Source organism: Oncorhynchus gorbuscha, linkage group LG18, assembly GCF_021184085.1.
Source record: "Oncorhynchus gorbuscha isolate QuinsamMale2020 ecotype Even-year linkage group LG18, OgorEven_v1.0, whole genome shotgun sequence".
NCBI lineage: Eukaryota > Metazoa > Chordata > Actinopteri > Salmoniformes > Salmonidae > Oncorhynchus > Oncorhynchus gorbuscha.
In genome coordinates this window covers 78100095-78112871 of record NC_060190.1, presented here as the reverse complement: position 1 = coordinate 78112871, position 12777 = coordinate 78100095, and the positions used below count along the sequence as shown (strand labels likewise).

General features: G+C 47.8%; 1 protein-coding gene across 2 annotated transcripts in view; it reads right to left on the bottom strand.

Annotated features, from left to right (window-relative positions):
* The window catches only part of LOC124002471 (dystroglycan 1-like), an 83862-nt gene that overhangs the window by 21559 nt on the left and 49526 nt on the right, over positions 1-12777 (bottom strand). For both annotated transcript variants that reach the window (XM_046309886.1, XM_046309887.1), the window contains exon 2: positions 10825-11516. In XM_046309886.1, the coding sequence (XP_046165842.1) occupies positions 10825-11232 (408 nt within the window). In that variant the 5' untranslated portion in view covers positions 11233-11516. The remainder of the gene's footprint in view (positions 1-10824; positions 11517-12777) is intronic.

Below are 12777 nucleotides of genomic sequence, written 5' to 3'. Positions count from 1 at the left end.
GCGACAACGACTGAGACAACGACAACGACTGAGACAACGACTGAGACCTCGACAACGACTGAGACCGCGACAACGACTGAGACAACGACAACGACTGAGACAACGACTGAGACCTCGACTGAGACCCCGACTGAGACAACACCTGAGACCCCGACTGAGACCCCGACTGAGACTGAGACTGAGACTGAGACCCCAACTGAGACCCCAACTGAGACCCCGACTGAGACCCCAACTGAGACCCCAACTGAGACTGAGACCCCAACTGAGACTGAGACCCCAACTGAGACTGAGACCCCGACTGAGACCCTGACTGAGACCCCGACTGAGACCCCAACTGAGACCCCGACTGAGACCCCGACTGAGACCCCGACTGAGACCCCAACTGAGACCCCGACTGAGACCCCAACTGAGACTGAGACCCCAACTGAGACCCCAACTGAGACACCGACTGAGACCCCGACTGAGACCCCAACTGAGACCCCAACTGAGACCCCAAATGAGACCCCAACTGAGACGCCAAATGAGACCCCAACTGAGACCCCAAATGAGACCCCAAATGAGACCCCGACTGAGACCCCGACTGAGACCCCGACTGAGACCCCGACTGAGACCCCGACTGAGACCCCGACTGAGACTGCGACAACGACTGAGACCCCGTCTGAGACTGAGACCCCAACTGAGACCCCGACTGAGACTGAGACCCCAACTGAGACCCCGACTGAGACCTCGACTGAGACCCCAACTGAGACTAAGACTGCGACAACGACTGAGACCCCAACTGAGACTGAGACCCCGACTGAGACCCCAACTGAGACCCCAACTGAGACCCCGAATGAGACCCCGAATGAGACAACAACTGAGAACCCGACTGAGACAACAACTGAGAACCCGACTGAGACAACAGCTGAGACAACAACTGAGACAACAACTGAGACTGAGACCCCAACTGAGACTGAGACCCCGACTGAGACCCTGACTGAGACCCCGACTGAGACCCCAACTGAGACATCAACTGAGACAACAACTGAGACAACAACTGAGACAACAACTGAGACATCAACTGAGACAACAACTGAGACAACAGCTGAGACAACAACTGAGACAACAGCTGAGACAACAGCTGAGACAACAACTGAGACAACAACTGAGACAACAACTGAGACATCAACTGAGACAACAACTGAGACAACAACTGAGACAACAACTCAGACAACAACTCAGACAACAACTGAGACCCCGACTGAGACCCCGACTGAGACCCCGACTGAGACAACAACTGAGACAACAACTGAGACAACAACTGAGACCCCAACTGAGACAACAACTGAGACAACAACTGAGACCCCAACTGAGAACCCAACTGAGACCCCAACTGAGACAACAACTGAGACAACAACTGAGACCCCGACTGAGACCCCGACTGAGACCCCAACTGAGACAACAACTGAGACAACAACTGAGACAACAACTGAGACAACAACTGAGACCCCAACTGAGACAACAACTGAGACAACAACTGAGACCCCGACTGAGACAACACCTGAGACAACACCTGAGACAACACCTGAGACAACACCTGAGACCCCGACTGAGACAACACCTGAGACAACAACTGAGACAACACCTGAGACCCCGACAACGACTGAGACCCCGACAACGACTGAGACCCCGACTGAGACAACGACTGAGACAACAACTGAGACCCCGACTGAGACAACAACTGAGACAACACCTGAGACAACAACTGAGACAACACCTGAGACCCCGACAACGACTGAGACCCCGACAACGACTGAGACCCCGACTGAGACCCCGACTGAGACCCCGACTGAGACAACAACTGAGACAACAACTGAGACAACACCTGAGACAACACCTGAGACCCCGACAACGACTGAGACCCCGACTGAGACAACAACTGAGACAACAACTGAGACAACAACTGAGACAACAACTGAGACCCCGACTGAGACCGCGACAACGACAACGACTGAGACCCCGACAACGACAACGACTGAGACCCCAACTGAGACAACAACTGAGAACCCGACAAAGACAACAGCTGAGACAATACCTGAGACAACACCTGAGACCCCGACTGAGACCCCGACTGAGACCCCAACAACGACTGAGACAACAACTGAGACAACTACTGAGACAACGACTGAGAAAACGACTGAGACCCCGACTGAGAGCCCGACTGAGACAACAACTGAGACCCCAACTGAGACACTGACTGAGACCCAGACTGAGACTGAGACTGAGACCCCAACTGAGACTGAGACTGAGACCCCAACTGAGACTGAGACCCCAACTGAGACAACGACTGACTCCCCGACTGAGACCCCAACTGAGACCCCGACTGAGACACTGACTGAGACCCAGACTGAGACTGAGACTCCAACTGAGACCCTGACTAAGACACTGACTGAGACCCCGACTGAGACCCCAACTGAGACCCTGACTGAGACCCTGACTGAGACCCCAACTGAGACCCCTGAGACCCCAACTGAGACCCCGACTGAGACAACAACTGAGACCCCAACTGAGACAACAACTGAGACAACAACTGAGACAACAACTGAGACCCCAACTGAGACAACAACTGAGACAACAACTGAGACCCCGACTGAGACAACACCTGAGACAACACCTGAGACAACACCTGAGACAACAACTGAGACCCCAACTGAGACAACAACTGAGACAACAACTGAGACCCCAACTGAGACAACAACTGAGACAACACCTGAGACCCCGACTGAGACAACAACTGAGACAACGACTGAGACCCCGACTGAGACAACAACTGAGACCCCAACTGAGACAACAACTGAGACCCCAACTGAGACAACAACTGAGACAACAACTGAGACCCCAACTGAGACAACAACTGAGACAACACCTGAGACCCCGACTGAGACAACAACTGAGACAACGACTGAGACCCCGACTGAGACCCCGACTGAGACAACGACTGAGACCCCGACTGAGACAACGACAACGACTGAGACAACGACTGAGACCCCGACTGAGACAACGACTGAGACAACGACTGAGACAACGACTGAGACAACGACTGAGACAACGACTGAGACACTGACTGAGACCCCGACTGAGACCCCGACTGAGACAACGACTGAGACCCCAACTGAGACAACGACTGAGACACTGACTGAGACTCCGACTGACTCCCCCCTCTCTGCTTATGTTGTTTATGCTTGGAGCCGGACCTGGACATGAGCTACATAACACCAGCAGTAGATTGAAGGGCCTCCAAACCCTGGTTGGTTGCTACGCAATTATAACATAACAAATAGAGAGGGAGGCAGGCAGGGAGGCAGGCAGGCATGGAGGGATACACATCTGGATTGAATGAACTGGATATATCTGACCAGAAACACATAAAGAGTCACATATTTCACCCATTTTTATCTGGTCATCCATCCTACTAATACAAGTTTTCCTGCCACGCCGCCAAGCCTAACTGGGTTCAGCGCAAGCCTCTGTGTGTCAGAAAGGGAGGGGTTTCAGGGAAAGAGAGGGAAAGAGGGAAAGAGGAGAAAAAGTGAGTCCTGTCTGGTGACGGGTGGAGAGGAGAGAGAATATACACTGGAAAGAAAAGCAGTCTCACAAGGCAGTTTCCCTAAGGAAGTCTAGGCGACAGGGAAGTCTAGGCGACAGGGAAGTCTAGGCGACATGGAAGTCCAGACGACAGGGAGGTCTAGGTGACAGGGAAGTCGAGGTCGACAGTGAAGTCCGGACGACAGGGAAGTCCAGGCGACGGGGAAGTCTAGGCGACAGGGAAGTCTAGGCGACAGGGAAGTCTAGGCGACAGGGAAGTCTAGGCGACAGGGAAGTCTAGGCGACAGGGAAGTCGAGGTCGACAGGGAAGTCCGGGCGACAGGGAAGTCTAGGCTACAGGGAGGTCTAGGCGACAGGGAAGTCTAGGCCGACAGGGAAGTCCGGGCGACAGGGAAGTCTAGGCGACAGGGAAGTCTGGGCGAAAGGGAAGTCTAGGTCGACAGGGAAGTCGAGGTCGACAGTGTAGTCCGGGCGACAGTGTAGTCCGGGCGACAGGGAAGTCGAGGTCGACAGTGTAGTCCGGGCGACAGGGAAGTCGAGGTCGACAGTGTAGTCCGGGCGACAGGGAAGTCGAGGTCGACAGTGAAGTCCGGGCGACAGGGAAGTCGAGGTCGACAGTGTAGTCCGGGCGACAGGGAAGTCGAGGTCGACAGTGTAGTCTGGGCGACAGGGAAGTCGAGGTCGACAGTGTAGTCCGGGCGACAGGGAAGTCGAGGTCGACAGTGAAGTCCGGGCGACAGGGAAGTCTAGGAGACAGGGAAGTCTAGGCGACAGGGAAGTCTAGGCGACAGGAATATACACTACTGTTCAAAAGTTTTGGGTCATTTAGAAATGTCTGTGTTGTTGAAAGAAAAGCAATTTTTTTTTACCAATAAAATAACATAAAATTGATTAGAAACACAGTGTAGACATGGTTAATGTTGTAAGGTCTTTGTTTCTGGCCATTTTGAGCCTTTAATCGAACCCACAAATAATGCCACTCCAGATACTCTTCTGGTCTAAAGAAAGACAGTTTTATTGCTTCTTTAATCAGAACAACAGTTTTCAGATGTGCTAACATAATAGCAAAAGGGTTTTCTAATGATCAATTAGCCTTTTCAAATTATAAACTTGGATTAGCTAACACAACATGCCACTGGAACACAGGAGTGATGGTTGCTGATAATGGGCTCCTGTACGCCTATGTAGATATTCCATTCAAAATGATCTGTTTCCAGCTACAATAGTCATATACAACATTAACAATGTCTACACTGTATTTCTGATCAATTTGATGTTATTTTAATGGACCTTTTTTTTTTTTGCTTTTCTTTAAAAAATATCTAAGTAACAATTTTTGAAGTGACCGTTTGAACGGTAGTGTACGTCTCAATTTTTGAGAGACGAGCTGATTTCACTGTAACATATTGACAAGTATCTGGACATTTAATTTTCCTTCTGCATCTTTCGGTATTAAAAGGAGTTAAAAAGAGATTTTAGAAATGACAGTTTTTCCTGCGAGTAGCCACGCCTGCGAGTAGCCACGCCTGCGAGTAGCCACGCCTGCGAGTAGCCACGCCTGCATGGTCTTGGAATCATCTAGAGGCTTCTTCTTCTTCTTCTTCCAGCCTGTGTTTCCTAGCTTGATAATTCAAGGTTCACATGTATCCATTTGGTGGCCTAGGTGACCTATTTTAAGAAATGCCATTGGTTTGTTCAGGAAAATGTTTAAGATCTTTGATAGGCTGATGAGGAATTTGTTACAGGAAATAAATCACTGCCACCTGGTGAGGCTAGCATAGGGATAACGTGTGCCAGGTTATCTGATGGGACACAATGTAGCTTACTACCGTGTGACAGTACTTAACAATTTTAATTGGCTGATGCTTAAACTTAACCTTGAAACATGTTCGCAAGTATGGCCCCGTTAATTTTCAGAGAATGAAAGAGAGGCGAGTGGGAGTGTGAAGCCAAAGTAATTACACCAATAATTGTGAATAACTAGGCCTCACTGGATGGCTGTGAGCTTATCCCTTGTGTCCAAGGCCATTACAGCAACTGTGTGAATTGTTATCCATTATACATATGAATACCACATTCATAATACATAATGCATACCACATCTCTCTCTCTCATGCATCTCTGATTTTACACCATAAAACCTTAGATGTTATTATTGGTCTCATGGTAGTCGAACATTGACGATCGCTTTGCTCTACAGCCTTGAGCTTTGGCTACCTGTGTATATGGGTGAGTGCCCATCAGATTTAGTGTCTGTGTGTGTGTGTATGTGTGTGTGCGTGCGCGAGTGTGTGTGTATGTGTGTGTGTGTATATGGGTGTGTGCCCATCAGATTTAGTGTGTGTGTGTGTGTGTGCGTGCGCGAGTGTGTGTGTGCTTGTCCTTTATTGTGTACGTGTGTGTAAAAAAAGCAGGCTCTACTCTTTAGAACATGGCGATAGGGCTTGGCAATAGGGCTTGGCGATAGGGCTTGGCGATAGGGCTTGGCAATAGGGCTTGGCGATGGGGCTTGGCGATGGGGCTTGGCGATAGGGATTGGCGATGGGGCTTGGCGATAGGGCTTGGCGATAGGGCTTGGCGATAGGGCTTGGCGTTAGCATTCTTTAGCCCAGCTGTCAGGGTCCATATTCCCAATATGCAAAAGTACTCATGGTTTGGTGTATTGTACCAGGGACTTTTTAACATGTGTTTGACAGGGCAGAAAAATCCCGTTAATATATGACTACACCCGAAGACTGGAAGACAGATTGTTATCATGGGAATAAGTGCTGGGGTCATGCATTTCAAACATTTGGCATGTTTCACAATCAATCACAGACCAGCGTCTGTGGGGAGTCTGGGGCCCTCGTGGAAAGACATGGACAGATTACATTTACATTTAAGTCATTTAGCAGACGCTCTTATCCAGAGTGACTTACAAATTGGTGCATTCACCTTATGACATCAGATGACAACAGATAACTAACTACAATCTAGCCACTGTCTCAACGCTAGTCTTAGTACAGGAATGTTTTTCACATGTGACATTGTCAATATGCTGTAGAATTACAGTACCAGTCAAAAGCTGTCAACAAGGCGAAGGCCGGCTACTTTGAAGAGTCTCAAATATAAAATACATTTTTGATTTGTTTAACTTCTTGGTGATGGGGGGGGGCAGTATTTTTCGGTCCGGATGAAAAGCGTGCCCAAATTCAACTGCCTGCTACTCATCCCCAGAAGATAAAATATGTATAGTATTAGTATATTTGGATAGAAAACACTCTGACGTTTCTAAAACTGTTTGAATAATGTCTGTGAGTATAACAGAACTTATTAGCAGGCGAAACCCAGAGGACAAACCATTCTGATTTGTTTTTTCACTCTCTTTTCAATGAGTTTTCATTGGGAATCCAGATTTCTAAGGGACCATCTTGCAGTTCTTATCGCTTCGACTGGATGTCAACAGTCTTTAGAAATTGGTTGAGGTTTTTCCTTTGTGTAATGAAGAAGTACGGCCATCTTGAACGAGGGTCACTTGAAGTGTACTGTTAGACACTACAGTGGTAGGTGTACTGTTAGACACTACAGTGGTAGGCCTGATTACCAACAACGACGAGACAGCCTACAGGGAGGAGGTGAGGGCCCTCAGAGTGTGGTGTCAGGAAAATAACCTCACACTCAACGTCAACAAAACAAAGGAGATGATTGTGGACTTCAGGAAACAGCAGAGGGAGCACGCCCCTATCCACATCAAAGGGACAGTAGTGGTGAGGGTAGTAAGTTAAGTTCTTCGGCGTACACATACCGGACAAACTGAATTGGTCCACCCACACAGACAGCGTTGTGAAGAAGGCACAGCAGAGACAGCGGAGCCATTCTGGAGAGACTTGCACACATCTTCACCACACACACCTCCTCCCCTTTTTCTTGTCTCAACACTTTTAAATTGTATTCCAGATAAATTATTTTTCACACAAACAGTATTTTAGATGCTTTTCTCTGACAGCGTGACTTAATAATCAACTAGGCCGATAACTGTGGGCTTCCCAAATAGGCATAGGCCTACAAGCTTGTGATTTTAAACAATCCAAACATTTTTTATTTTTTTTAAGAAGCTAATGATCCTTGATTCCTCTGTGGCTAAGTCATGCTTTCTGGTGAAGGATTTGGAATGAGATGATATATGTCTGTATAGACGGGAGTTTTAATTTCCATTTACTTCCTGAATGGATCCACCACTATGTCATCTCTCTCCTGTTCTATTAGACCCACCACTATGTCATCTCTCTCCTGTTCTATTAGACCCACCACTATGTCATCTCTCTCCTGTTCTATTAGATCCACCACTATGTCATCTCTCTCCTGTTCTATTGGATCCACCACTATGTCATCTCTCTCCTGTTCTATTAGACCCACCACTATGTCATCTCTCTCCTGTTCTATTAGACCCACCACTATGTCATCTCTCTCCTGTTCTATTAGATCCACCACTATGTCATCTCTCTCCTGTTCTATTAGATCCACCACTATGTCATCTCTCTCCTGTTCTATTAGACCCACCACTATGTCATCTCTCTCCTGTTCTATTGGTTTTCATATCAACGTTCTTTCTATTAGACCCACCAAAATGTCATCTCTCTCCTGTTCTATTAAACCCACCCTAGTTGTTGCATCTTTAGTTTCCTCCTCTTTCTAAGCATCGAACAGAGATGTTCATCTCTGCCACATACTGTATATCAAACTGCTATCAGGTGTGCTGTTTAGAATGGTGTTTTCCCCCAGGCGTGCTGTTTAGAATGGTCCCCCAGGCGTGCTGTTTAGAATGGTGTTTTCCCCAGGTGTGCTGTTTAGAATGGTGTTTTTCCCCAGGTGTGCTGTTTAGAATGGTGTTTTTCCCCAGGAGTGATGTTTAGAATGGTGTTTTCCCCCAGGTGTGCTGTTTAGAATGGTGTTTTCCCCCAGGTGTGATGTTTAGAATGGTGTTTTCCCCAGGTGTGCTGTTTAGAATGGTGTTTTTCCCCAGGTGTGCTGTTTAGAATGGTGTTTTCCCCCAGGTGTGCTGTTTAGAATGGTGTTTTCCCCCAGGTGTGCTGTTTAGAACGGTGTTTTTCCCCCAGGTGTGATGTTTAGAATGGTGTTTTTCCCCAGGTGTGCTGTTTAGAACGGTGTTTTCCCCCAGGTGTGCTGTTTAGAATGGTGTTTTCCCCAGGTGTGATGTTTAGAATGGTGTTTTCCCCCAGGTGTGCTGTTTAGAATGGTGTTTCCCCCAGGTGTTCTGTTTAGAATGGTGTTTTCCCCAGGTGTTCTGTTTAGAATGGTGTTTCCCCCAGGTGTGCTGTTTAGAATGGTGTTTTCCCCAGGTGTTCTGTGTGTTCTGTTTAGAATGGTGTTTTCCCCCAGGTTTGTTTAGAACCCCAGGTGTGATGTTTAGAATGGTGTTTTTCCCCAGGTGTGCTGTTTAGAATGGTGTTTCCCCCAGGTGTTCTGTTTAGAATGGTGTTTTCCCCAGGTGTTCTGTTTAGAATGGTGTTTTCCCCCAGGTGTGCTGTTTAGAATGGTGTTTCCCCCAGGTGTTCTGTTTAGAATGGTGTTTTCCCCAGGTGTTCTGTTTAGAATGGTGTTTTCCCCAGGTGTTCTGTTTAGAATGGTGTTTTCCCCAGGTGTTCTGTTTAGAATGGTGTTTTCCCCCAGGTGTGCTGTTTAGAATGGTGTTTTCCCCCAGGTGTGCTGTTTAGAATGGTGTTTTTCCCCAGGTGTGATGTTTAGAATGGTGTTTTCCCCCAGGTGTGCTGTTTAGAATGGTGTTTTCCCCAGGTGTTCTGTTTAGAATGGTGTTTTCCCCAGGTGTTCTGTTTAGAATGGTGTTTTCCCCAGGTGTGTTGTTTAGAATGGTGTTTTCCCCCAGGTGTGCTGTTTAGAATGGTGTTTTCCCCAGGTGTGCTGTTTAGAATGGTGTTTTCCCCAGGTGTGCTGTTTAGAATGGTGTTTTCCCCAGGTGTGCTGTTTAGAATGGTGTTTTCCCCAGGTGTTCTGTTTAGAATGGTGTTTTCCCCAGGTGTGCTGTTTAGAATGGTGTTTTCCCCAGGTGTTCTGTTTAGAATGGTGTTTTCCCCCAGGTGTGCTGTTTAGAATGGTGTTTTCCCCCAGGTGTGATGTTTAGAATGGTGTTTTCCCCAGGTGTGTTGTTTAGAATGGTGTTTTCCCCAGGTGTGTTGTTTAGAATGGTGTTTTCCCCCAGGTGTGCTGTTTAGAATGGTGTTTTCCCCAGGTGTGCTGTTTAGAATGGTGTTTTCCCCAGGTGTGCTGTTTAGAATGGTGTTTTCCCCAGGTGTTCTGTTTAGAATGGTGTTTTCCCCAGGTGTGCTGTTTAGAATGGTGTTTTCCCCAGGTGTGCTGTTTAGAATGGTGTTTTCCCCAGGTGTTCTGTTTAGAATGGTGTTTTCCCCCAGGTGTGCTGTTTAGAACGGTGTTTTCCCCCAGGTGTGATGTTTAGAATGGTGTTTCCCCCAGGTGTTCTGTTTAGAATGGTGTTTTCCCCCAGGTGTGCTGTTTAGAATGGTGTTTTCCCCCAGGTGTGCTGTTTAGAATGGTGTTTTCCCCCAGGTGTGCTGTTTAGAATGGTCCCCCAGGTGTTCTGTTTATAATGGTCCCCCAGGTGTTCTGTTTATAATGGTCCCCCAGGTGTTCTGTTTAGAATGGTCCCCCAGGTGTTCTGTTTAGAATGGTGTTTTCCCCCAGGTGTGCTGTTTAGAATGGTGTTTTCCCCCAGGTGTTCTGTTTAGAATGGTGTTTTCCTGCTAATTGCATTTTGGCAAATATTTGAATATGATGTTTTATTGGCTGGTTCATTAACACTTGTTCTATGATGAAGCACCACCACAATGTAAATGTGACTTGTGTCATTCTGTGCAACGTGGTGGACATGGGTTATGGACACAATCCATATGGGGCCGGTACATTTCTTAAATGGACGTTAAATTAAAATCTTCCCAGTCACATTGTCTGGAAACCCTGAAACACACACACACACACACACACACACACACACACACACACACACACACACACACACACACACACACACACACACACACACACACACACACACACACACACACACACACACACACACACACACACACACACACACACACACACACACACACACACACACACACACACACACACACACACACACACACACACACACACACACACACACCTCGGGGGCCTCAGTAATGATTGATTTGGGTTTCTCACCTTCACCATGTTCCTGGTATGGTCCGTCTTCACCGGAACCTTCATCTGAAACACCCGGCCAACCACAGCAGACGAGTCAGGGAATCCTGACACTCCCCTTGCTCCTACTGCAGACTGCTGAACTGCATCCGCCACCGGATCCAAGGCCTCCACCGACTGGAAGTCTGACAGTATGGAGGAGTGCATGGAGGCCTCCAGCTCCCCGGGTCCGTCCACCATCATGTCCCCCAGCACCTCCACCTGTCCCTGGGATTGATCCAGTGGCCAGGCCCCTTGAGCCAGAGTTACCATGAGAGCCAGTAGCAGCAACACACTAGCCCTGCAACCCAAGGCTAAGCTCCCCAGACCAGGCATCCACGCTCTAGCCTCCTCCGTCGCTCGACACTCTCCTCTCTGTTTATTGGGCATTCTTTGTCTTTTGTTAACTATCTCTCACACAAAGGAGGATGTCCCCTGGAGAGGACAGCATGCAACCCAACCACACACCGACAGACACAAAGCTGATCCTACCCGACCCAACCTCCGCTTTTCTTTTCAATAGGGGCTCCTTCTCTCTCTCTCTCTCTGAGAGTCCCCTCTCCTTTGATTTCTCTCTCTCCTTTTCTCCTCCCCGCTCCTCTTGTTTCCCTTGTTCCTTTGTCAGAGGCTCTTCAGTGGTTCGTAGATCCCATTGTTAACCGAGCATTTGAGACCTGTAGAAAGAGTAGAAACAGGGATTCATTAAGACATTCTTTAAATACCAGGAGGAGTTTTAAAACTGCTAGACAGGCTCAATATTTAACCTCAACTTTAAACACCTCGGAGTTCATTCTCTCTCTATCACCTTAAGAGTTAATTATCTGTAGTCTACACAAATCCCATTGTCAATTACATTCCAGGCAACAATGTGCATGCTTCCTATCGTTATGTAGCTATAGCAACATAATCCCATGTGTGTAGCTATAGCAACATAATCTCCGGAGTGTAGCTATAGCAACATAATCCCAGGTGTGTAGCTATAGCAACATAATCCCAGGTGTGTAGCTATAGCAACATAAACCCAGGTGTGTAGCTATGGCAACATAATCAGACTAACATTCAAACTGAAAGAAACAACTTTCAACTCAAGGAGGATAGGAGGGGGGGGAGAAGGAGACGAAAACACATCTCTCTCTAGTTCTGTCTATACCTGATTCTAACATGTAGCCTTTGTTGTGATCTTTCAAAAATATCTGATAATTAGATGATTAAGACACATTGTGATCTGATTGTGGTCAGATCTTATAAGTGTAAACAGACAAGATCGGGTCAAGATCAGGGCAAAAGGGTGCATGTTAACGGAAGATATAAACAGAGCTTCTGTCTCCCTCTGTCTCTCATTCGCTGTCTCTCATTCGCTGTCTGTCTTTCCTTCTCTCTCTCTCTCTCTCTCTCTCTCTCTCTCTCTCTCTCTCTCTCTCTCTCTCTCTCTCTCTCTCTCTCTCTCTCTCTCACGCTGTCTCTCCATCGTTCCCCCTTTCTTTGTCTCTGTGTCTCTCCCACGCTGTCTCTCCATCGTTCCTCCTTTCTTTGTCTCTGTGTCTCGCTCTGTGAATTCACCAAGTCATTACAGCCAGAACAGCCCTGTCTTCCCCTCTAAAGGCAGAAAGACCCTGCCTCCCTCCCATTGACTAGTGAAACATGGTGAAACAGGGGTCACCTTACAATACCAGCCCAGCTCAACTGAAGCTTTTCTTGGAAGTGCTGAGATGAATGCATGACTTTTCCATTGTATCGGCCTGGCTGGTGAGCTCAACTCAGGGCTGTTATTCACACATGACTTTCATGAGGGGGAGGGAAGGAGAAGGGGATGGAGCAACAGAGACGAGAAGCTGCCTAAAATGCTGTGTGTGTGTGTGTGTGTGTGTGTGTGTGTGTGTGTGTGTGTGTGTGTGTGTGTGTGTGTGTGTGTGTGTGTGTGTGTGTGTGTGTGTG